The 26,804-nt window shown below is 39.5% G+C and overlaps 1 protein-coding gene across 2 annotated transcripts in view; it reads right to left on the bottom strand.

Moving 5' to 3' along the window:
• Positions 1 to 26,804, bottom strand: part of CLIC4 (chloride intracellular channel 4) — a 98,496-nt gene that overhangs the window by 3,901 nt on the left and 67,791 nt on the right. For both annotated transcript variants that reach the window (XM_050792678.1, XM_050792679.1), the window contains 3 exons: positions 24,161 to 24,286; positions 10,461 to 10,567; positions 395 to 576 (listed from right to left, as the gene is read on the bottom strand). In XM_050792678.1, coding sequence (XP_050648635.1) covers positions 395 to 576; positions 10,461 to 10,567; positions 24,161 to 24,286 — 415 coding nt within the window. The remainder of the gene's footprint in view (positions 1 to 394; positions 577 to 10,460; positions 10,568 to 24,160; positions 24,287 to 26,804) is intronic.

Genomic DNA, 26,804 nt, shown 5'->3' with positions numbered 1-26,804 from the left:
CTTATTGTTATTCTATTTAACAATGTGCCCAGCCCAGTGTCTCATAAAATAAATGCTCAATACTTTTTGCCTTGAATAGAGAAAGCCAGGTGTGATCACAGGACAGAATTTGACACCAGAAGTCAGTGTGGCAAACTCCAATTCAAAGTCATGCATGATATCTTTGAATTTTTATGCAGTCACAGAAAAAAAAATTCATCTTTCTTATATTCCTCAATTTTAAGACATAATTTTCCATTTAACTAACTCTAGGGTGTTTCAACTATTGCCTAAACAGCATTGAGTTAAACAACTAGTCATATAAGATCAGAAATGTTTTGAGCACAAAGGAAATGCCATGTTAGTAAATATAATACAAGGCAATGGCAATGCGACATCACCCCCTCAGACCTACCTTGACAATATGCAGTTTGGGCAGCAGGTTGCAATCAGCTAATGTCATTTCATTGCCATCCAGAAATTTACGTGTAGAAAACTTAATGTCCTCCATACTATTTTCATCAATTTCATCAGGGAGAGGAGAATTCAGATATTCATCTAGTTTCTGCAGGGTTTTCAGGAGACCCCTCTCCAGTGCTTGGGGGGGATAAAAAAGGAAAAAGTGAGAATACTGTAAGAAGGAAAACCACTCAAGTCCGCATGTAGAAGCATGACTCTTTGAGTCAGTAACTGTTTAAAAGTGTTTACTCTGACACAAGGTACTGAGAACAATACAGACAAGGCCCCTGTTCTCCTAGAGCTTAATTATGTGATAGGGTGAGGGATGAAACAAGTTTGTTCAGGTAAAAGTATAAATAAGCATAATAATGTCAAACAGTGGTGTTTGTAAAAACTTGCTAACAACAGGCCGGACGCGGTGGCTCACGCCTATAATCCCAGCACTTTGGGAGGCTGAGGCAGGCGGACCATGAGATTAGGAGATCGAGACCATGGTGAAACCCTGTCTCTACTAAAAATACAAAAATTTAGCCAGGTATAGTGGCAGGTGCCTGTAGTCCCAGCTACTCGGGAGGCTGAGGCAGGAGAATGGCGTGAACCCAGGAGGCAGAGCCTGCAGTGAGCCAAGATAGGACCACTGCACTCCAGCCTGGGTGAAAGAGCGAGAATCCGTCTCAAAAAAAAAACTTGCTAACAACTACATGTCCCACACATGAACACAAATGCTCCAACACATTTGACATTTAAACTGGAAAAATGGATGAGAAAAGGCAAGCACATTAATTCAAATCTAGAGATTAAAAAATCTTAGATTATTGCCCTCATTTTTAATTCCTGCTCCCCCAGGAATATTCTGATTTATCAGCAAGAAATGTGTTAAGAAATACCAATTCAAACAATCCAAACAGAAAACCTGGGATTTTCAAAACTGTCTTATAATTCACAGGAAGCCAAGAATAGCATTATCTTACACAAAAAACACAAAGGTCAAAGAGTTCAATTTTCAATACTGAACTAGGAGCCTCTTTAACCAAATAGATTAAGATGCTCTGTCATGATTCAGATTATCATGATTCTGATTGTCAAGATTCAGAAGAAAGGATAATAGAAGATCTGTCTGTTATTATTCCGTATTTTTGATGACATTCATTAACGTGGGACAGAGCACCACTGTATATCTGGAAAGTCAAGGTTAGTGGCCCTCAGCAGAAAGGGGGTGCGAATGTCATTAAAAATATGGAGTAACAACAGACAGACCTTCTACTATCCTTTCTTATCCTTGACTTCCAATCCACCTTCCCCCTCACTCTCAGAATAGATGAACTTACACAGATGACTGTGGTAACTGGTCACAAAAGAAAGTTAAATATCATGAGGTGGCAAACCATGTAGTTTTAAGTCTGAATTCAGTTGTGTCCTTTAAGGAAAAAGGTAAAGGCTTACATGCTGCATCTTAGATATTTTACCAGCAATGTACATATGTCCTAACCCCAAACCTCTTCTTCCAAATTGCAGCCACCCACTCAGCCTTTGGTCCCTTCATGGTAGTCCAGATAACACATGGTAGTCTTAGTTAGGTAAGGGGCTACAGGCATAAAAAGGAATGAATAGATTTTAGGAGATAAAAACTAACAGAGTTCAGAAACCAAAGTGAATATGGAGAAAGGGGGGAAGATGCATTCGACAAAATATAATTGAGCCCCTACTACATGCCAAGTCTTATTCTAAGTCTTGTTAAATTCACTGTTGAATAAAGCGTAATAGGTTCCTATCCTCAGAGAGTTTAGATCTTGGGGACAGAGGGTAGTATAGAGAAGCTGGTCAAGAAAGTAAAGACTCCAGGGTGAATGCTGGTGTCAGTTACTGAACCATTTACCTTCCCAAGGAGAAACAGATTTAGGGGCTATGGAGATGAGTTCAGTTAACATGCTGAGTTTGAGGTGCCTGTAAGACATGTGAATAGAGATGTCCAATAGACAGACAAATACGGTTTCAAGTGTCACAAACTAAGCTGGAGTAATGTGTTTAGAAGTTATGAGAAAATAAATGAACACTGAAACCATGGAGTAAAGGATAAGTAGAAGGCCTAGAGAAAGCCCTAAGGAACATCATTTAAAGGATAGGTAGGAGGAAGAGCCTGTGGAGAAGACGGAGTTTCACCATGTTAGCCAGGCTAATCTCGAACTCCTGACCTGAAGTGATCCGCCTGCCCTCGTCCTCCCAAAGTGCTGGGATTACAGGCGTGAGTCACAGCAACCGGCCAGATTTTTGAATTTTTAAACAATCTTCCATTCCTGAGAAATCCAACGTGGTTGTATTACCTTTTGTTATGTTGCTAGATTTGGCATATTTTGTTTCAGACTTTTGTATCTATATTTGAGAAAGACTGGCTTGAAATTGTCCTTTCTTTTGATGTTCTTATATGATTTTGGTATCAAGGCTCCCTGCCCTCAAAAAGCAAGTTAGAAAGTATTCCCTCTTTTTTGTTCCCTGGAAAAGTATATGCAAGTATGACCTTCCTTCCTCCAATGCTTGGAAGAGTTCAACAGTGAAGCCAAATTATAAGAAATTTAAACGATATAAGAATATTCACATACTTAATTCCTCCTTGTGTCAGTTTTGTTACACTGTACTTTCTGTAAATTTCTCCAATGTTTTCAAAATTATAAGCATAAATTTTTTCATAATATCCTCCAAAAATCACTTTAATGGAACATCTGTAGCAATCCTCCTTTTCATTCCTAATATTGGTTTTTGCTGTCTTCTCTCACTTTTCTTGATTTTCCTTGTCAAGGACTTATCAATTTTTTTTATTTGTTAGATTTTTCAAAGAACTAGCTTTTAGCTTCCTTGTTCAATGTCATGTTTGTTTTCTACTTCCTTATATTCTGTTCTTTAGTATTTCTAATTTTTACTTCACCAATATTGAGCTCTTTTCTTTTCTAATATAGGCTTTTGGAAATATACAATTCCCTCTAAGCACGGTTTGAGCCATATCTCACAAATGTAGACATTCTGTATTTTCATCCCTTTATTCTTTTTCAATCTGTGGATTATTTAGAAATATGCTAGTTAATTTTCAAACATGTAGAAACTTTCTAGCTGTAGCTTTTGTTTTTTCATTTTTGAGACAAGGTTTCACTCCTGTCACCCAGTCTGGGGTGCAATGGCATGCTCTCAGCTCATTGCAACCTCCATCTCCTGGGCTCAAGCGATCCTCCCACCTCAGCCTCCTGAGTAGCTGGGACTATAGGCACATGCCACTGCACCTGTCAAGTTTTTTTATTTTTTGTAGACAAAGGGTTTAGCTATGTTGCCGAAGTTGGTCTTGAACTCCTGAGCTCAAGTGATCCATCCACCTCAGCCTGCCAAAGTGCTGGGATTACAGCCGTGAACCACTGTGCCCAGTTCTAGCTGTACTTTTGTTATTGATATCTATCATATTTTCTTTGATTGAGAAACATTCCACATGTTTTCAATTTTTTGGAAAAATTTTTAGCTTTGTTTTATGGCCCACCTTTACCATCAATTTTGTTCCATGTGCATTTGAAAAACAAAAGTATATTCTGAAGTACAGTGAGATATGTATATACATATATGAGATTAAATTTGTTCACTGTATTGTTCAATTTTGTCTTCTCATTGTTTTCCTTTTGCGGTTGGTTCTAACAGTTACTAAGGAGGTAAGTTAAGATCCCACTGTGACTGCGGATTAGTCTCTCTCTCTTAGTTCTGTCAGTTTGGCTTTTATTTTCAGGCTAGTTATTTGGTAACACAAATTTAGAATTATTTTATCTTCCTGGTAGATTAACCTTTTTAAATCAGTCTGGAACATGTTTCATTATCTCATAATGCTTCTTTCCTTAAAGTCTACTTGATCCAATGTCAGTGTGGCTTTGTCAGCTTTCTTTAGGTTAGTATTTACACTATTGCATTTTTAGCTTTCCTGGATCCACATTTCATTTATGTATGTGTTTCAGATAGATAGATATAGATAGATAGATAGATAGATAGATAGATAGATAGATAGATAGATAGATAGATAGATAGAGTCTTGCACATAAGCAACATTGTTTTTAATCCAGTTGGTAAACTTTGTTTTTTCTTTGGAATATTTAAACAATGTATATTCAATGTCATTACTAAAAACTCTGGTTTAAATCTGCCATATACTTCTTATTTGTCCACCTGTTCTGTGTTCTTTTCTTCTCTCCTACCTTCCTATGGATTACATTTTTAAAAATTATTCCTCTATTTCCACCTCTGTTAGCTTACTATACATCCTTTTCTAGTTTTTGTTTCCCTGACTCATTAAAGTTTAATTGTAACTGTTGCCACTTCCAGGATAATGCAAAGAACTTGGAACTCCATTAACCTCCTTTCTGTCCTATATGGTACTATTGTTATATATTTAATTCTACTTTTTACAAATTAATTAGTTTATTTATTTATTTATTTATAGACAGAGTCTCATACTCTGTCGCCCAGGCTGGAGTACAGAGGTGCAATCTCAGCTCACTGCAACCTCTGCCTCTGGGTTTCAAGTGAATCTCCCACCTCAGCTTCCTGAGTAGCTGGGATTATAGGTGTGTGCCACCACGCCTGGCTGATTTTTGTAGTTTTAAGTAGAGATGGGGTTATGCCATGTTGGTCAGGCTGGTCTTGAACTCCTGGCTTCAAGCGATTCACCTGCCTTGGCCTCCCCAAGTGCTGGGATTACAGGCGTGAGCCACTGTGCCTGACCTGGTAATATTTTTTACTTAGGTAAATATCAAACAAATTAGAATGTGTTACCTAAGTGATAAGTGACAAGGTCAAAGATCTACCCACTTTATTATTAAATGATAATGCTAGCCATAGTCATGATCAAGTTAGCTTATTTCTTAGAGGAAACATAACCAGCAGAGGGCACTGGAACCCAGTAAAATGAAGTTGAGACATTAGCAGAGCTCAGCTGAAACTACAGAAGTGACAGAGAAACAAGCCACTTAAAAGATCAAAAACACAAAACAATAAACAAACTTTTATTAATTACATTCAGGCCAGCATAATGCATATAGTTAGCTGAAATGTAGTTTATAAATTAACAAGAGAATACAATGTCAGAAACAGCTAGGTCAGTAAGAATTCCAGGAAATGATGAAACACATTTTATGGTTATATTTAAAAGGAAAAGAGAAAAAGGAGAGAGCAGAATCTCAAGGTTGTAAAACAAGATTTAATATGCTTTTTATTAAAGGCAGTGAATGCATGGCCGGGCACGGTGGTTCACACCTGTAATCTCAGTACTTTGGGAAGCCAAGGCAGGTAGATCATCTGAGGTCAGCAGTTCAAGACCTGCCTGGCCAACATGATGAGACCTCGTATCTACTAAAAATACAAAACTTAGCCAGGCATGGTGGTGCACACCTGTAGTCCCCGCTACTCAGGAGGCTGAGGCAGGAGAATCACTTGAACCTGGGAGGTGGAGGTTGCAGTGAGCCGAGATCATGCCAGTGCACTCCAACCTGGGCGACACAGCAAGACTCTCTCTTAAACAAAACAAACAAAAAACGACGACAAAAAAAGCAGTGAATGCAGAACAAGAACATATTAGAGTACAAGGACTAGTTCTTTGACCAGATTACAATGAATAGAATCAGTCCATGGGGAGGATAATGTTGCCTGAAATCAAACATTGAATTATTGTCTCAAATGCTATTTGAGTGTTCTGACAAGTTTTTGAGCAAATGTTTAACCTTGGACCTGCCGTAAATTAATGTTTTTCCTGAATTTTATATATATATAAATAAAATATCCTAAATTTACAAGGTTTATAACACATAGTATTCCTCAGTGCAAGGCACAGTTGTTCATGCCTGTAATCTCAGCACTTTGGGAGGCCAAGCTGGGTGGATTGCTTGAGTCGAGGGGGTCAAGACCAGCCTGGGAAACGTGGCGAAACCTTGTCTCATTTAAATACATTTTTTAAAGTCTAGCATAACATTACAATGACTCTTTTTTCTATAATTTTGGACTTAGCAAAGCACTTTTGATGAAGTTGAATTGCTATACCTGACTAGAGTGTTAGTAATTTTTCATAGTTAAGAATGTCATAACAAAGATATATTAATGAAAACAAAGAATGATGAATTACTTTGATACAATTATATTTATCAACGTAAGGTATGACCAATAAAACAGATGCAAACAGAGCTATCAAAAAGTACTAAATAGCACCATTCAATAAACACAATACAGTTTTCAAGACTAATCATCACAAAGGAGTATGTAAAGAAAAAGAAAATGCCAAAATTAACCACTAGAAGGCAGTAGCAAGCCATCACAAAGTAGCTCCCTGTCTGTAGATAATAAGTAGCACTATTATTCTCCAATACCCTTGATGTAGTAATGCTGGTATCTCTAAGAAGCTATTTCAAAAGCTCTCAAAAAATTATTAAGTGCAACAGAGCAACACAATCAGTTTAAAATTAATTATGAAAGTCAAAACACCCTTTTTTGTCTAAGAGAACACAGTAAAATTAGAAAGATTAACACACACCAGGGTCCAAAGTGTAGGGAAATGAATACTTTCATGTTTGTGGGAATATAAACTGGTATAGACTTTTAGAGAACAATTTAGCAAAATAGAGCAAAATTTAAAATGCACAAACTTCTTGAACTATTTGGAATCTAGCTCAAGGACATTCACCAGCAGCACTGTTTATTATAATGAAGAAAAAAAAAAAACTTGAGACAATCTAGATGTCTATCAACATGGAAATGGCTAAATGAAAATCCATATTATAAAATACAAAGCAGAATTTCTAAAAATAGGGGTAGATCTATATTTTGATATAGTAACTGCATAATGTATGTCCACAATACATATTTACAGAAATGTTTGCAAAATTACATAGAAAAAAAGGACATTAAATTGTTGAGGTCATGTAATACGATTAAAGAGGGGCAATTAAGTTTTATTAAATTTATTTCTATACCATTTTAACTTTTTCAGCAAGCATGTATTCTCTGTTGTTACATGATTTGAATGTGCAAAATTCAAGGCAGAAAACATTAAATGTAACAAGAGCATTTCTGTTATTGAAAAACAAGATAATTTACAATGACTACAACAAAGACTAAAAATTATAAGCACTGACATGGATAAAACTATATTTTCAAGCTACCTACCACAGTCTTAATAAAGGGTAACCTTATACAAACAAGTTTTAAGGCTAAGTTACACATCAATGGAAAACAGAAAGAGGTAATGGGTATTTAAAGATAATTTAATATACAATGCAGGCTTACTGCTACAATAATGCACAACCATCCTCTGACTTACAACACTTTTCCAGAGAGAAAGGCAGGAGTTGTGGGGAGAGGAGAAGGGAGAGGATCCTGAATAAAAAGGAACTAATCAGGACCTCTAGATTCCTTGCCTCCATCTAAAAATAGGAATTTGGACATCATGAAATATGCCTCAGAGTACATTCAACAACGCTAAGTTCACTTCTCTCTTGTGAGTATTATAAATACCAATGACTAGTTACAGTTGGGACCTTGGCCAATTACATAAATTAATACCACCACAGAACTTAAAAAAAAAAGTAGATCTAGGGACAGGTCATGCTTAACACATCCCCACAAAAGAAATTACCCATGAACTTCTCTTTGAATGCCTAAATGGTTACATAAACTTTTACTCCCAATCAACTTGAACATGTTACCAAAATAATTATATATGTGTTATCTATCATCAGTGTCTCCCTTTATTCTTTACATTTTACTTTTTACTTCGTACTCCAACCTAACCACTAGTCCTTCTATTTCAGTTTCACTAGCCCAAAACTGTAGCATTCAGGCATCAAATCCCTGACTTAGAATTAAGTCCTAAAAGGTTTAAAATTGTCTAAATATATTGGATTTTGCAAATATTTAATAGGTGGTAAAACTAATCAGACTTGTCTACTCTGATTTACACCATGTAAAATGACAAATCCATCTTTGTGTGAATTGTCAGCATTTGGGTGGGGGTTGGGGGAAATAAAAAGGTGAATCACTAATTTCCTAGGATTACTAAAGCCTTTTGATTGCACTAAACAGATGTGAGACCTGCAGCAAACATACATAAGGAGGGCCCATTAAGTTCCAAAGTGATTTGAAATATTATTTTCTAAAGTATCATGGCCTCAACAGGTCCCTGTGGAGAGAAGTTGCTTGGCAACTGGAACTTTTATTTTCCAGTAGGTAATTCAATATAAAGCCTTCTAGATTATGTACCATGTATTATATTATGTTGCTTGTTCTTATTAGTTACAGCACTCTGAGCACATGAAGAGTAGGTGGCTACTTAAGATAGTAACAAATTGATAGGGAAAAAATAGAATACAAAGTTATACTTAAATGAGTCACTTTCTAACCTTTTTATTCCCCCCCCCACCCCGCCCCATCCTCATCCCTCAAAGCAGAAGCAAACACATTTTATTCCTTTCTCCTCCTCACCAAGTGTCAGAAGAAATTTAACCACCCTCCAACTCCCAAAAAACCACACAGAAAAATACAAACATAACCGTAACTAAGATTGTTCCAAGAAGTATGCAGCAGGAGCATCTGGGTATAAAAGGGTAATTTTATGAAAAGAACAGTTAGCTTGCATGAAGGAAGGGCAGAACAGAAAAGACACTGTCTGTGGAAAGGAGGGGCTCCAACATAATCACTTACTTAATGTATAAATTGCTTAGACAGAAACATTAGTCAGAAAAAAAAAAAAAAAAAGCCAATTACTAAAGAAAATTGCTTCCAAACCATGGCAGCTACCGCAATACATTATTAACAGATACAAGCCAGACCTAAGCACTAACATTTTTCCCTTTTTTCCCTTCACTGTAGAAAAACATTTCATGCAGTATTATTCCAAAAATCAAGAGCAAAAAACATTGGAATTCAATACTATTATCATAAAGTGCTGCAATTTTAAAATTTAGTAATAAAAAATAGCCTGAATAGCTTGGGAATTTGCCTACTGAAATAACATAAGGAAATTAGGAAGTATTTCACTTTTTTATACGACATTTATTCTTGTTTAACTAGCACTGACATTTTCCCCTTTGGTATTCTTGTTCCTTTGCTGACATAAACTTCTCAAAAGAACCCCACTCAAGCTAGGAAACTATCTGAAACTATGATAAATATTTTTAGGAGCTAGCATTTTTGGTTATTGGGTTACTTTCAAATAAACACTAATGTGTGCTACACAGTTTTCCCCAGAAGAGAAGAACTATGCTTAACATCCCGAAGAGAAGAGAAAACGAAATTACTGAATGCTGTAGTTAAGACAAGGTTCATTGAATGGAACCTCTTGCAAAGAGACCTCCCTACACTATACATCCATTTGGTAAATAAGATAATAAAAATAGTGTCCTTTAATAAATAAAAGAAAATTGTATCTGTACTACCTAAACAATTCTTACCATGAAAACATGACTTGAAAATGAAATTCCAGCTTGAAGATGCAGATAAATTTGGAAGGATAGTATGTCTAATTACCCTCTTAGAGCAACTCCAAAAATTGCTCTTTAAGGGTAATTAGCAAAAACAACAACAACAAAACCCTCAGACTGACTTTAGGCTGCAGGCACTCAACAATAAACATTTAGTTTTAATTTAAATTAAGCTCGACCAATCTATGCTAAACCACCACAACCACACAATCCACTGTTTCTGATGCACCATTAATTCTTTGCCTAGCTCCCCTCACAGTAACTTCTCAAAATAATATGAGATCAACTTCATTCAAGAAGCATTTTATCACACACTTAACTATATACTGTGCTACTAGCTAGAAACATGGAAAACAGCAACATAGGGACTTACTCCAGTTTACCATCCAATTTCTGACCAACCCTGAAAGACAGTTTTTATTACTTACGGGAATGACTGGACTCTAAAGTATTCATTTATAATCACTGTCATAGTAACAGCTTCTTGTTGTTTGGGGTTTTTTTTTTGCAGTATTAATTCAATTTTTTGTTTTTTACCTTCATTAGCCTCTGGCCTTGAATTCTTGATATATGCAGAGAATTTGGCAAAGATGTCCATTCCAGCAGTATTTGATTCTGGGTGTTTTGGTGAAAGCTTTAAGTACCTAAACAGAAAAAGTGATACGGATTATAGATCCTTCAAATATGAATTAGCATAAGTTCTCTCAAACCACCGTGCTAGCAGTTACTAGACGTCTTTTAATAGTTATTACTATAAGAAATACCATCATTTGTTTTCTATGGTATTTTTAAAAAGTGTTTTTTCCTTAGGAGACAGAGCTCTGATGTTTTTGTTCACATATTAATATTCTTGGCAACCACAGGGCATGTGCACTCCACCTCCATCTGATAAATTAGAATGCTGGGGAAACAGTTGACTTGTTCAGAGATTTGTGCCAGGCCAACGGGAGTCTTGGAATGAGATTGCTAGAGCAGTGCTGTCCAAGAGAACTTTCTGTGATGATGGAAATGTTCTCTATCTTCATTGTCCAATACAGTAGCCACTAGTGTCATGTACCTATTTGAATATGAATTTAAATTAATCACAAATAAAATTAAAACTTCACTTCCTCAGTTGCACTAGTCACATTTCAAGTGCTCAGTAGTCACCAGACAGCACAGCTCACGTGCCTTCTCAAACAGCAGTGCCAACCAGATCCTTAGTATGCCCTGCACTAAACCAGCCAGAGAACCCCAAAGGCAGGAAAAGCGCCTAGGCTGGTCAAGCATCATGATCATCCATAGCAAGTTAAGCACAAAAACAGTAGGAGGCGGATCAACCGCTTAAAACCTACACCTGGGATTTCCCAAAACCTCACTTATATTATACATTCCCTAGAATATTTATGAGGGTAGCACTGAACAACAAAAAACTAAGATGTCAGAAAGCACGCTGACAAGTGTTCTATTGTGTTGTCACATTTTTCTACTTTTAGAACAGACGTAATACACCAGCTTTCTAAAACACACACACAAATACATTTTTCACATGTTTAGATTCAAAACACACATACTCTGTGTATATTTCTTCTTCAAACTGGAAAATATATGAAAAGGCTCAATTATTCATCTTCCCCTTAGCAGGACTCATGTCAGCCCCAGGAGTCAGGGCTAGAAGAATTCAGATTCTTAGCCCCATATTAGGGAAGATTAATCAGCTTGAAGGTCCTGCAAAACGTCACTAGAAAATGGACTTGGGAGCAATAAGACTTTAGAAAGAACCTTACAGTGTACTAATTATTTCAATTCATTTATTTGGACAGATTGTCTTGCCAGCTTTCTTTAAAAACGAAGGGGATATAGTTTTCGAAATTTAGTTCAGTTGCAAGTTGTGTTTCAGCTTTTATATTCATGTATCTTCCATTTACTATTTTGGATTCAGGAAGAGATGTATCTTCTAAGTATTGGGCAGAGTACTATATTGGCAAGGAAGATGTAAAATATCTATGAACACCTATATGCTCAAGACATCTTTCTTTTTAATAGGTCTACCTAGTCTCTAGATAGCTCTCATTTTTTAAGCTTAAAGATTTATCTTATAAACTCAATTATTTACATAAAGAGTTTTTCTATAAAAAATTACAGTGAATTTCACCTGAATTTAGATATCTATATCTATCTAGACATACATTAACCGCACATCCCCAACTATAGAACCCTTTACCCTCTCCATTTTCTTTGTTTCTGCCTGAGCAGAAACAGTTAATCACAGATCCACCATCCCTGGATTTCCTCTGACTATAAAAACAAGCCTCCAGTTTAAATGTTTGTACTGCTTGTAATACAGGACCATCACTGACTCATTTCAAACAAAAAACAGCGCAGTGAACATAGTGCCTTTTCAATACATCTATGTCTTCCTGTAGCCAAGTTGCCCAAATTCTCCTTTTCCCCAACCACTATTTAGCTGTACCTATTTGCACTAATGAAGTAAGCCTCACAGTTCTCAAAATAATTTACAGGAAAAGGCAGGCTTGAATTACAGATCATTTATATATTCATCATTCATATATACAGTGTAATTCTTACAACATGCCCTGTTGTCCCTCTGAGATGAATTACTAATTTTGTACGTGTGTGTGTGTGTGAGAGAGAGAGAGAGAGAGAGAGAAAGAGAGAGAGAGAGAGAGAGAGAGAGAGAGAGAGAGAGAGAGAGAGAGAGAGAGAGAGAGAGAGAGAGGGTCTCCCTCTGTCACCCAGGGTGGAGTGCAGTGGCAGGAGCAGCCTCAACCTCCTGGACTCAAGCAATCCTCCCACCTTGGCCTCCTGAGTAGCTGGGACTACAGGCATGTGCCACCACACTTGGCTAGCTTTTTGTATTTTTTGTAGAGATGCAGTTTCACCATGTTGCCCAGGCTAGTGTTGAACTCCTGGGCTCAAGTGATCCTCCTGCTCAGCCTCCCAAAGTGCTGGGATTACAGGCCTGAGTCACTGCACCCAGCCTGTACTATTAATTTAATGCGCAGAATAGTAGAGCTATAAGAGAATGTTCACCTCAGATCTCTCATTTAACCTAAAAGGAAATTATGTTCCAGAAAGTTTACACACTTGGCCCCCAAATCACTCAGCTAATTAAAAGTATTGACAAACTAGGCCAGGCACAGTGACTCACGCCGGTAATCCCAGCACTTTGGGAGGCCAAGGCGGGTGGATCAATTGAGGTCAGGAGCTCAAGACCAGCCTGGCCAACATGGCGAAACCCTGTCTCTACTAAAAATACAAAAATTAGCCAGGCATGGTGGCGGGCGCCTGTAATCCCAGCTTCTTAGGAGTCTGAGGCAGAAGAATTGCCTGAGACCAGGAAGCAGAGGTTGCAGTGAGCAGAGATCGCGCCACTGCACTCAGCGTGGGCGACAAAGCGAGACTCCATCTCAAAAAAAAAGTACTGATGAACTAAAACTGAAATCTCCTGTCCCCAGGTCTAGTGTTTTTGTTTGTTTGTTTCTATTACAGATCAGATTTTCTCTAAAAGATAAATCAAATTCTAAACCAGTAGTTTCAAAATCAACTTTTTTCCATCTTCCCCAAACTTTACATTGTAATTTATGCATTATTATTAGCTTTAGTAAATAGCTTGATCAAGCAATGGTTTTCAATTATTGTGAGAACTCATTTTAACATTTAGCAAAAGGGAGGCAAGTAATAAAAGACCAAGTGTCAATGACAGAATAGACATGAGCACCCAGGGTATTTAGACTTTCAGATTAGTCCTTAATTCTGCTTACATCACAGACTTTTAATAGTAGACTAGCTGGCTGGGCGCAGTGGCTCACGTCTGTAATCCCACCACTTTGGGAGGCCGAGGTGGGCGGATCACAAGGTCAGGAGTTTGAGACCAGCCTGGCCAACAGAGTGAAACCCTGTCTCTACTAAAAATACAAAAATTAGCCGGGCGTGGTGGCATATACCTGTAGTCCCAGCCACTCGGGAGGCTGAGGCAGAAGAATCGCTTGAACCCAGGAGGTAGAGGCTGCAGTGAGCCGAGATCGCCCCACTGCATACCAGCCCAGGTGATAGTGTGAGACTTTGTCTCAGGAAAAAAAAAAAAGGTAGACTAGCTAAGAATGTTTCTATGCTTTTAGGAAAGATCTCAGGCATTTTCTCCTTTCTGGTGTAAATGTAAAAATGAAGGCTGATTAGCCTTGTAAATTCCTTTTTTGTATGTCTCTCTCTCTTTTTTTTTTTTTTTTTTTTTTTTTTGAGACAGAGTTTTGTTCATATTGCCCAGGCTAGAGTACAGTGGCACAATCTCAGCTCACTGCAACCTCCTCCTTCCAGTTTCAAGCGATTCTCCTAAGCCTCCCAAGTCGCTGGGATTACAGGCACCCACCACCACGTCCAGCTAATATTTTTGTATTTTTAGTAGAGACAGGGTTTCACCGTGTTGGTCAGGCTGGTCTCAAACTGCCGACCTCATGATCCGCCGTGCCCAGACTGTATGTCTCATTTTTTAAAAAGGCTTAATAACATTTTATAGCATGCTCCTCCAAATTTATCTAGCTTCCTCCTATTTTATCTTTTTATCAGTAAGTTAGCTAAGTATCTAGGCTGTTTCAGTTAAAAATCCAAGTTTCAAAGTTTTTTAGCAAAGTGGTTTCTTCATTCAAGCAAGAACAAAAATACTTTCCCCGGGACAAGAAGAGAAAGTTCACTTTAAAACCTATAGTTACATATACCAGTAAGTTATTTAATTTGAGCTTTTCATTAGCCTCTCAATGTTAAGCAACTCTAGAGTAGACAATTGCCTGTATTTATATTTGTCATGATTAAATCAGGAAGTGTTCACAAAAAACCACTCAGTTCTCAGTACATCACATGCCAAAAACATATAATTAGAAATGCCAGATTCCAGTCTACCAGCCTGCACAATTCTTCTCCCTTTTCTCCTCATCCTATTTAGAAACAAAAGTCTTATAAGCAGAGCCTGAAGAAGACTAGTAATAAAGACCTGCGACCTCCTTGTTCTGAAAGGAAAAGGCAGTGAGACAGAATGGTCCCTGGGGGCGCCCTAGAACAATATAGCACAACAGAGGAAAGGAAAATAAATGCAGCTTGTGATCCCAGAAACCCTTCCTCCTCCCACTCATCCCCTAGAAACAATTCTGCATGATGAAAATTATGCTAATTAATTAGCATTTCACATTCTGGGTCCATAGAGCCCACTAAAAAGAAGGCATTCCCACTTCAAACATGCTGTTTCAATGCATACAAATAAATAAAAATTCATCAGAAGAATTAAGATTCACCTCCTTTTTCAAAGAATTTACTGAATTAAGTAAGGGCGGGCACTGTGGCTCACACCTGTAATCCCAGCACTCTGGGAGGCCAAGGTGGTCGGATCACTTGAAGTCAGGAGTTCCAAACCAGCCTGGACAACATTGTGAAACCCTGTCTCTACTAAAAATACAAAAATTAGCCGGGCATGGTGGTGCACACCTGTAATCCCAGCTACTCGGGAGGCTGAGGCAGGAGAATCGCTTCAACCTGGGAGGCGGAGGTTGCAGTGAGCCAAGAAGGCACCACTGCACTTCAACCTGGGCAACACAGCAAGGTTCTGTCTCCAAAAAAACAAAAAAACAAACAAACAAAGAAGAATTCATTGAATTAAGTTTAATAACCACCTTTGGTCCCACTTGCTCACAGTCAAATAAACTATCTTTGATTTCTCTCCTACCTTTCCTCTAAACTTGAGCTAGCTTTCAATTTTGTACTCATTAAAGCACAATCCCAATTAAAGACTTAACATTTTCCCTCTTTCACAAAAGCCAAACCCAATAAAATGAGAAGCAGAAAGCAGAGAACAGATGAAACACAGATTTCTGAAGTCATATTGATGTGGCTTCAAAAGTATCCCTGCTCTGCTACCATTAACTGTGAAACCTTGGACAAATTATTTGGATTACATCTTCAGTTTCTTCACAAAGTCTTTGTGAGGATTAACAGAGATAATCCACAAAATAACCCACAAAGCACAATGCATGACGCATAATTAGCACTTGAGTGTTATTAATAACAGCACCGGGATAAGCAACATCAAAAACAATCCTTGGTCAGGCACGGTGGCTCACGCCCGTAATCCCAGCACTTTGGGAGGCTGAGGCAGGCAGATGGCTTGAGCCCAGGAGTTCAAGGCCACAGCTTGGGTAACATGGCGAGACCCTGTTCTCAGACACCAATTGAAAGTGATCTTACTCTCTACAAAAAAATACAAACATTAGCTGGGCTTGATGATGTGCACCTGTAGTCCCAGCTACTCAAGAGGCTGAGGGAGGAAGATTATGAGCCTGGGAGGTGGAGGCTACCATGAGGTAAGATTACACCACTGCATTCTAGTCTGGGTGGACAGAGCAAGGAGCGAGACCCTGTCTCTAAACAAAAACAAAACGAAACAAAAAAGACACAAAGTAGTAGTAAAAATTTTTACTCCTTCAGGGGATTTGGCACATTGTGAACATTTATAACACAAAGATTCCCATGTATTTAAACTGAATGAAAAAGACCATCTCTGGTTACAGTGTTTCTATGAATATGCTCAAATATAATGGGGCTGGAATTTTTATATAAAAAAGCAATATGAAAATGTTTATTTTCAAGGTCCAATTTAAAGCGATGATGTCTTACGGGGCATTACATGCTAAGAATCCAGAATATTCCAATATTAACTCTACTATTTCTCTTAATGTCACTTTCCCTCAGAGGGAAATGAGAAGGAATAATGAAAATTCTTTTTTTTCCTTCTTTTTTTTTGAGACAGGGTCTTGCTGTATCGCACAGGCTGGAATACAGTGGCATGATCTCAGCTCACTGCAACCTCTGCCTCCCAGGCCCAAGCAATCCTCCCACCTCAGACTCCCCAGTACCTGGGACTACAGGTATGTGCCACCACACCCAGCTAATTTTTGTATTTTTTGTAGAGACTGGGTTTCATCATGTTGCCCAGGCTGGTCTTGAACTCCTGAGCTCAAGCCATCCACCCGCTGTGGTTTCCCAAAGTGCTGGGATTACAGGCATGAGCCACCATGCCCAGCCGAAAAGTCTTCATTGTTGTTCTTGAAGGATATAAGAGAATATGAGGAAATGTCCATTTAACTAAAGTCATACGTATGTTATCAGCACACTAATTTTAAAAACTTAAAAATACTTGGAAGAATTCATATAATAAGCACTTCAGACAATGCTTTAAAACAAAAGTTCCCTTCATAGAGAATGAATAATAATTCAAACTGCTTGCTTCTCCATTTATAATTTAATGTTGATACAATGATCTACAGTGACACAAGAGGAAGATCATTTTCAATTAGTGTCTGAGAGCAAGTTGGCAAATATGGAACTTATCTCAGAGCTGACATTTTTAAGATTAAAAAGGTGCCAGGCATGACAGCTTATATCTGTAATCCCAGCAATCTGGGAGACTGAGGCAGGAGGATTGATTGAGCCCATGAGTTTGAGACCAACTTGGGTAACACAGCAAGACCCCATCTCTACAAAAATTTTTAAAACCTAGCGGGACATGGTGGCACACACCTGTACTCCCAGCTCCTCAGGGGAACTGCTCGAGTCTAGGAGGTCGAGGCTGCGGTGAGCCATAATGCCACACTCCACTCCAGCCTGGGCAACAGAGCAAGACCATGTCAAAAAAAAAAAAAAAAAACACAGACAAAAAAGGGGATCCAGAAGTGGGACATAGTGGTGCCTGCCTATGGTCCCACTTATTTGGAAGGGTGAGGCAGGAGGATCATCCTACACAGGAGCCTAGGAGTTTGAGGCTGCAGCGAGCCAAGACAGCACTACTGCACTCCAGCCTGGGCGACAGTATAAGACATTGTCTGATGTTTTCTTGTTTTTGTTTTTGTTTTTAAAGTATGGCTGGGAGCGGTGGCTCATGCCTGTAATCCCAGCACTTTGGGAGGCTGAGGCGGGCAGGTCACAAAGTCAGGAGTTCAACAGCAGCTTGGCCAATATGGTGAAACCCCATCTCTACTAAAACTACAAAAAAAAAATTAGCCAGGTGTGGTGGCAGGTGCCTATAATCCCAGCTACTCGAGAGACTAAAGCAGGAGAATTGCCTGAACCCAGGAGGCGGAGGTTGCAGTGAGCCGAGATCGCACCACTGCACTCCAGCCTGGGCGACAGAGTGAGACTCCATCTCAAAAAAAAAAAAAAAAAAAAAAAAAAAAAAGTTATGGCCAGGCGCGGTGGCTCATGCCTACAATCCCAGCACTCTGGGAGGCCGAGGCAGGTGAATCACCTGAGGTCAGGAGTTCGAGAACAGCCTGGCCACATAGTGAAATCCCGTCTCTACTAAAATTACAAAAAATTAGCTGGGCTTGGTGGTGGACGCCTGCAATTCCAGCTACTTGGGAGGCTGAGGCAGGAGAATCTCTTGAACCTGAGAGGCAGAGGTTGCAGTGAGCCAAGATTGCACCATTGCACTCCAGCCTGGGCAACAAGAGTGAAACTCCATCTCAAAAAAAAAAAAAAAGTTATTTCCACTAAGTTGAATGCATGTTCATAATAGTACCCTATTAAGAGATATAAAGCTTCCATTTATATTCACAAATATCCTAGCTTTGATTTATTGGCATTCTAATTATATGCATGGCCTGGAGGAAAAATGAAGATATAGTTTTCTTAATGTTGGTCTGGAGATACTTTACTAGGGATGAAAGGAAAGTTAGGACTCCTGGGAAGGTAGAGATAAAAAGAAGCTCCAGGCTCTTAGAAGGGCAGGAAGGATAGTAGAGGATAGGCTTTTAGAATTTTAGTAGAAAAAAGAATTAAGAAAATAAAATCTTAGGCTTAGCACAAGATTGTTAACCAGAGAGCAATTCTGCTCACAACAGATGAGAAGCTAGTTATAGACAGAGGCATTGTTGTTCATCAGCCTTCCTGCCTACCATCCTAACCATGCACATCACAGTTCAGCCACTCTCCCAAATATACGTATATTATTAATTATAATATACATTACATACTATTTATGTGTAGTATGTGTATAATATATATGTTTATACTATGTATTTAAAATGACTCTTCTGCTGTGGAACACCTGTCACTCCTTTGTTCAACTGCTGAACATCTTTTTATTTTTTTAAATTAAGACAGTTCAAGCGCTGACTCTTCTCTAAAGCCTTTCCTGATTCCATTCACTTTCCGGTCCCACCACCATAACCACCTCTCCACCCATACTTGACTGTACTTGAGGGCAAGAACTGTGTTTTATTTACTAATATATTCACAGTGCTTTGTAGTCCATTAACCCTTTGCAGAATGAATAAATCAATAAATAAATGAATGGATCAATACTGAGTAACTGGGCCAGGCGCAGTGGCTCACACCTGTAATCCCAGCACTTTGAGAGGCCGAGGTGGGCGGATACCTTGAGGTCAGGATTTCGAGACCAGCCTGGCCAACATGGTGGAACCCCATCATTTAGTGGAGATGACATAGGGACAAAGTTTGAGTGGTCCAGATAATCAAACCAGCCATAGCATTCCCTTAAGCCAAAGCCTGATCCAGAGCAAGGCCCTAACTTGCTTCAGTTCTGTCAAGGTAGAGAGAGGTGACAAAGCTACAGAAGCAAAGTTTGAAGGTAGCAGAGGTTGGTTCGTGAGGTTTAAGTAAAGAGGCCATCTTCGTAACATAAAAGTAAAACATGAAGCAGCAAATGCTTATGCAGAAGCTGCATGCAGCCAGTTATCTAGAAGATCTAGCTGATCTATCTAGATCTTCCTTCATCACCTTCATCAGATGATCTATCTAGAAAATCAGATCTACCTTCATCAATGATCTATCTAGAATTGATCTTCTAGATAGAAGACCATTTTCAATTAGTGTCTGAGAGCAAGTTGGCAAATATGGAACTTATCTCAGAGCTGACACTTTTAAGACTAAAAAGGAGCCAGGCATGACAGATTACATCTGTAATCCCAGCAATTTGGGACACTGAGGCAGGAGGATTGATTGAGCCCATGAGTTTGAGACCAACCTGGGTAACACAGCAAGACCCCAACTCTACAAAAATTTTTAAAAACTTAGCTGGGCATGGTGGCACACACCTGTACTCCCAGCTCCTCAGGGGAATTACTCGAGCCTAGGAGGTCGAGGCGGGGGGCAGTGAGCCATAATCGCACCACTGCACTCCAGCCTGGGCAACAGAGCAAGACCATGTCAAAAAAAAAAAACAGACAAAAAAGGGGATCCAGAAGTGGGTCATAGTGGTGCATGCCTGTGGTCCCACCTATTTGGAAGGCTGAGGCAGGAGGATCATCCTACGCAGGAGCCTAGGAGTTAGAGGCTGCAGTGAGCCAAGACAGTACTACTGCACTCCAGCCCCTGGGTGACAGTACAACACATTGTCTTTTTTTTTTCTTAAAAAAAAGAAAAAAAAAAAGTATGGCTGGGCGCGGTGGCTCATGCCTGTAATCCCAGCACTTTGGGAGGCCAAGGCAGGCAGGTCACAAGGTCAGGAGTTCAAGAGCAGCTTGGCCAATATGGTGAAACCCCATCTCTACTAAAACTACAAAAAAAAAATTAGCCGGGCGTGGTGGCAGGTGCCTGTAATCCCAGCTACTCGAGAGACTGAGGCAGGAGAATCGCCTGAACCCAGGAGGCGGAGGTTGCAGTGAGCTGAGATTGTGCCACTATACTCCAGCCTGGGCGACAGAGTCAGACTCCGTCCCCCCAAAAAAAAAAGTATGGCCAGGCACAGTGGCTCATGCCTGTAATCCCAGCACTCTGGGTGGCCGAGGTGGGTGAATCACCTGAGGTCAGGAGTTCGAGACCAGCCTGTCCAAATGGTGAAATCCCGTCTCTACTAAAAATACAAAAAATTAGCTGGGCGTGGTGGTAGACGCCTGTAATTCCAGCTACTTGGGAGGCTGAGGCAGGAGAATCTCTTGAACCTGAGAGGCAGAGGTTGCAGTGAGCCAAGATTGCGCCATTGCACTCCAGCCTGAGCAACAAGAGTGAAACCCTGTCTCAAAAAAAAAGTTATTTCCACTAAGTTGAATGCATGTTCATAATAGGACTCTATTAAGAGATGTAAAGCTTCAATTTATATTCACAAATATCCTAGCTTTGATTTACTGGCATTCTAATTATATGCATGGCCTGGAGGAAAAAATCAAGATATGGTTTTCTTAGTGTTGGTCTGGAGATACTTTACTAGGGATGAAAGGAAGGTTAGGACTTCTGGGAAGGTAGAAATAAATGATCAATGATCTATCTAGAATTGATCTTCTAGATAGATCATTGATGAAGGCGGCTACACTAAACAGATTTTTAATGCAGACAAAACCTTCTATTGAAAGAAGATGTCATCTATGATTTTCATAGCTACAGAGGAAAACTCAATGTCTGGTTTCAAATCTTCAAAGGACAGGCTGAGTCTGTTAGAGTCTAATGCAGCTGCTGACATTAGGTTGAAACCCATGCTCATCTTCCATTCCAAAATTTGCAGAACCCTTAAGAATTATACTGAAGCTACTCTGCACATGCTCTATAAATGGAACAATAAAAAAAAACCTGGATAATGGCACATCCATCTGTTCACAGTGTGGTTTACTAAATATTTTAAGCCCACTGTTGAGCGCCACTGCCCAGGAAAAAAAGATTCCTTTCTAAATATTACCACTCATTGACAATGCACTAGTCACCCCAGAACTCTGATAGCAGTATACAGGGAGATCATGGTTGTTTTCATGCCTGCTAACACAACATCCATTCTGCAGTCCATAAATTAAGGAGTAATTTTGACTTTAAAGTCTTATTATTTAATAAACACATTTCAAAAGGCCATAGAAAGTGATTCCTCTGATGGATCTGAGCAAAGCAAACTGACCTGGAAAGGATTTACCATTCTAGATGCAATTAAGAACATTCAGCTGGGCCTGGTGGCTCACACCTGTAATCCCAGCACTCTGGGAGGCCGAGATAGGCGGATCACCTGAGGCTAGGAGTTCAAGACCAGCCTGGCCAAAATGGCAAAACCCCATCTCTACTAAAAAATACAAAGAAATTAGGTGGGTATGGCAGCAAGCACCTGTAATCCCAGCTACTCGGGAGGCTGAGGCAGAAGAATCGCTTAAACCTGGGAGGCGGAGGTTGCGGTGAGCCAAGATTGCACCACTGCACTCCAGCCTGGGTGGTAAGAACAAAAACTCCGTCCAAAAAAAAAACAAAAACGAATATTCATGATTCATGGGAGGAGGTCAAAATAGCAACAATAACAGGAGTTTGGAGGAAGTGGATTCTAACCCTCATGGATGACATTCACAGGTTCAAGATGTCAGTGGAGGGAGGAACTACGTATGTGTTGAAAATAGCAAGAGAACTAGAATTAGAAGTGGAGCCTGAAAATGTAATCGAATTGTTCTACCTTCATAATAAAATTTGAAACAATGAGGAGTTGCTTCTTATGAATGAGCAAAGAAAATGGTTTCTTGAGATAGAATCTATACCTAGTGAAGATGCTAAGAACATTGATGAAATGACAACAAGGAATTTAGAATATTACATCAACTTAGTTGTTCAAACAGCAGGAGGGTTTCAGAAGATGGATTCTAATTTTGAAAAAGGTTCTACTGTGGGTAAAACACTATCAAACGGGGCGCATGTTCTCAGGACCTCTTGAGATTAGCCTCAGGCAAAGAATATTTATTTAAAAAATTTTAAATGCTATCAAATAGTATTGCATATTACAGAGAAATCTTTCATGAAAGGAAGAGTCCATCAATGTAGAAAAATTCATTGTTGTCTACTTCAAGAAATTGCCACAGTCACCCCAACCAGCAACCACCATTCTGATCAGTCAGTGGCCAGCAACATCAAGGCAAGACCCTCATCGGCAAAAAGATTGACTTGCTGAAGGCTCAGATAACCATTAGCATTTGTCAACAATGATTTTTTTTTTTTTTTTTGAGATGGAGTTTTGCTTTTGTCACCCAGGCTGGAATGCAGTGGCACAATCTCAGCTCACAACCTCCACCTCGCGGGTTCAAGCGATTCTCCTGCCTCAGCCTCCTGAGTAGCTGGGATTATAGGCATGTGCCACCATGCCCGGCTAATTTTGTATTTTTAGTAGAGATAGGGTTTCTCCATGTTGGTCAGGCTGGTCTCAAACTCCCAACATCAGGTGATTCACCTGCCTCGGCCTCCCAAAGTGCTGAGATTACAGGCATGAGCCACTGCACCCAGCCTGGCAAAGAAGTATTTTTAAATTAAGATATATGCAATATTTTCAGACATAATGCTATTATTGCACACTTAAAACACTACAGTATACTACTATAAATATAACTTTTACATGCACTGGGAAACCAAAAATTTCATGTGACTCATTTTATTCCAATATTCATTTTATCACAGTGGTGTGGAACCTAACCCGCAATGGTCTGGAACCATACCCTTCAGGGTATGCCTATAATTATTTTAGACCCCTCTGTCTCAATAATCCCATTCCTGGAAAATATATCTGGACATGGAGGGCAAGAGTCAAGTTAACCAGCATGAAAGGTTTGGGTCAGTAGAAACAAAACATGTCAATTTTCAGGATGATGAAACTGGAAAAGCCTAAAAGAAACAAATAATGCTTTGAACCTATGCCAAGATTATAGTATGATGCAAAACTGCATATTTGCAATTTAGGTAACTATCATTACAGTACATCCGGGACCTAGACGTCTGGAACACCTCAAAGAAATAAGTAAATAAAAACTCTGAATCCTAGGGACACGGGCTGAAAAGTCGAAAATTTCCTTGGATTATAGCTTTAGAAAGTTAACTTTAAAATGAACTGAAATCAAATCTCATAGCAGTCTGTGCCACACTCCTGCTAAGATGATTCTTACTGGGTTCAGCTGAAATGTGTCTTTCCCCACTCCTTCTCCTCTTTAAACTTCTCTCTCAGTTTGAGACCTACTGCCCAGAAATAACCAGTCTTTCCTGACCTATCACACACATCCCAAATCTGTTTTTATCATGTACTCTACAGCTTAGACAAATCCCCACCTTTCTTAGTATGGCTTATTGGCCTAGCTGGAAGCCAATTCTTTTATCTGTGTAACATTAATTATAAGAAACATAGAAGAGAGTCCTAGTCATTCCAAATTAATGCTGTGAGAAAGATCTCTACAGACAAGTAACACAAGCTTCAAAGAAGTGACAATATTTTCATACATATTTTCTTTGATACTCACTTGGGAGGGCATAAGACTTCTTCAAGAAATTCCTCAATCTTATTTACATCCGTTTTGACTTCACTGTTGAAAGTTATAAATGGTGGGTGGGTCCCGGGAGCCAAGTTCTGCAGGTCTGCAGGCTTCCTGTTGGGCAAAATATTGGTCAAAATCAGATCATTTTTTACTCTAAAACACCAGTAATACTTTAAATTCTCAAAGTTGGCCAGGCACGGTGGCTTGCATCTGTAATCGTAGCACTACGGGAGGCTGAGGTGTGAGATTGCGTGAGCCCAGGAGTTTGAGACCCAGCCTGGGCAACATGGTGAGATCCTGTCTCCACAAAATATAAAAAATTAGCCAGGCATGGTGGTGCATGCCTACAGTCCCAGCTACCAGGGAGGCTGAGATGGGAGGATCACTTGAGCCTGGGAAGTTGAAGCTGGAGTGAGCCATGATTGCACCACTGCACTACAGCCTGGGTGACAAATCTCAAAAAGAAAATAAATAAATTGTCCAGGCGTGGTGGCTTACGTCTGTAATCCCAGCCCTTTAGGAGGCGGAGGCAGGTGGAACACCTGAGGTCAGAAGTTTGAGACCAGCCTGGCCAGCATGGTGAAACCCCCATATCTACTACAAATACAAAAAATTAGCCGGGCATGGTGGCGTGTGCCTATAGTCCCAGCTACTTGGGAGGCTGAGGCAGGAGAAGAACTTGAACCCAGGAGGCGGAGATTGCAGTGAGCTGAGAATGTACCACTGCACTCCAACCTAGGTGACAAAGCGAAACCCTGTCTGAAAAGAAGAGGAGGGGAGGGGAGGGGAGGAAGAGAGATCAAAGTGGTTCTAAATTTTAAAATATATAAAACTGAATAAGAAATGGTATTTTTCACCCAGGCACGGTGGCTCATGCCTGTAATCCCAGCACTTTGGGAGGCCAAGGCAGGAGGATCATGACGTCAGAAGTTTGAGACCAGTCTGACCAATATGGTGAAACCCCATCTCTACTAAAAATACAAAAATTAAGCGGGTGTGGTGGCATGCGCCTGTAATCCCAGCTACTCAGGAGGCTGAGGCAGGAGAATCACTTGAACCCCGGAGGCAGAGGTTGCAGTGAGCAGAAATCTTGCCACAGCACTCCAGCCTGGGTGACAGAGCGAGACTCTATCTAAAAAAAAAAAAAGAAATGGTATTTTTTGACCGGGCGCGGTGGCTCACACCTGTAATCCCAGCACTTTGGGACGCTGAGGGAGGCAGATCACGAGGTCAAGAAATCAAGACTATCACGGCCAACAAGGTGAAACTCCATCTCTGCTAAAAATATAAAAATTAGCTGGGCACGGTGGCATGTGCCTGTAGTTCCAGCTACTTGGGAGGCTGAGGCAGGAGAATCACTTGAACCTGGGAGGCGGAGATTGCAATGAACCAAGATTGCGCCACTGCACTCCAGCCTGGTGACAGAGCAAGACTCTGTCTCGAAAGAAAGAAAAGGAAAGGAAAGAAAAGGAAAGGGGAAGGGAAGGGGAAGGGAGAGTACTTTTCCACTAGGTATAATAGCTGTAATAGTATTCTAATAAGAAGCAAAGCTCCACAAAATACATAATTTATGGTAAGAAAATTCTTTGATTTTTTTAACCAAAATACAAAATCCATCATTCTCATTCCAAATTAACTAAGGCACTCATTAGAGACAGGGATAGAATGAGGAGGAAAAAAATATTTTGGAGAGTGAGTCTCTGGTTTCAACTCTGGCCCCAACTAACTGTGTAAAGATGGGTAACTCATGACTTCCTTGGGCCTTTTTTTTCTTTTTCTTTTTGGCAAAATAAAGGAGAAAAGCAGCTGATTCCTGCAGTCATCTTCACCTTTATAAGATTCCAAATTCTGGTGCTATTTCTTTCCCATGATTCATCGAAGTCCAGGCTTAACAAGGAAAAGGATCACCAGATTAGACTATCTAATATCAAAATTACTTCAATACATAAAAGATGGCATAATGAAAGGCAAAAAGCAACAAAGAATGGACAAAGTATTATAGTGAGTGAGAAAAGCTTAAAATCTACATTACCTAAGGATTTTGTCCAAATTCATTTCAAAGGTCATCAAAAATATCAAATAGGTATGGGTCAAAAGAAATTGATAAGAGACAGATAAAACAAGTGAACATATAGAAAAATGTAAAATAGCACAACTATAAAGGGAATTTAAAAGTAAACAATAAGATATCTTCCTCCTGTTGATTAGGAAAAATTGAAAATACCACAACACACTGATAAAGATGGTGAAACTGTTATGCTGACAACTACTAACAGCAAGAAATGTTTGCACTATCTTATTAAAAAAGCAAAATGGCTCACCCAAACCCACCAATGAATCTTTGGATCAAAAAATGAGATGACCAGATATGGTGTGTTTCCTAATGACAAAATATGAAGTATATAATATAGCATCATGAAGTATTCTTACCAAAAAAGTTGATTCTGAATCTAATCAAGCCTCCGGGGCAGGCTGGGAGCAGTGGCTCATACCTGTAACCTTAGCACTTTGAGAGGCCAAGGCAGGAGGATTGCTTGAGTCCAGGAGTTCGAGCGAGACCAGCCTGGACAACATAGTGAGACCCTATCTCTATAAAAAAAATTTTTTAATTAGCTGTGTGTGGTGGCAT

This window comes from Macaca thibetana, chromosome 1 (assembly GCF_024542745.1).
Source record: "Macaca thibetana thibetana isolate TM-01 chromosome 1, ASM2454274v1, whole genome shotgun sequence".
Taxonomy (NCBI): domain Eukaryota; kingdom Metazoa; phylum Chordata; class Mammalia; order Primates; family Cercopithecidae; genus Macaca; species Macaca thibetana.
The sequence above is the reverse complement of the archived record's forward strand: the minus strand, read 5'-3'. Positions and strand labels throughout refer to the sequence as shown.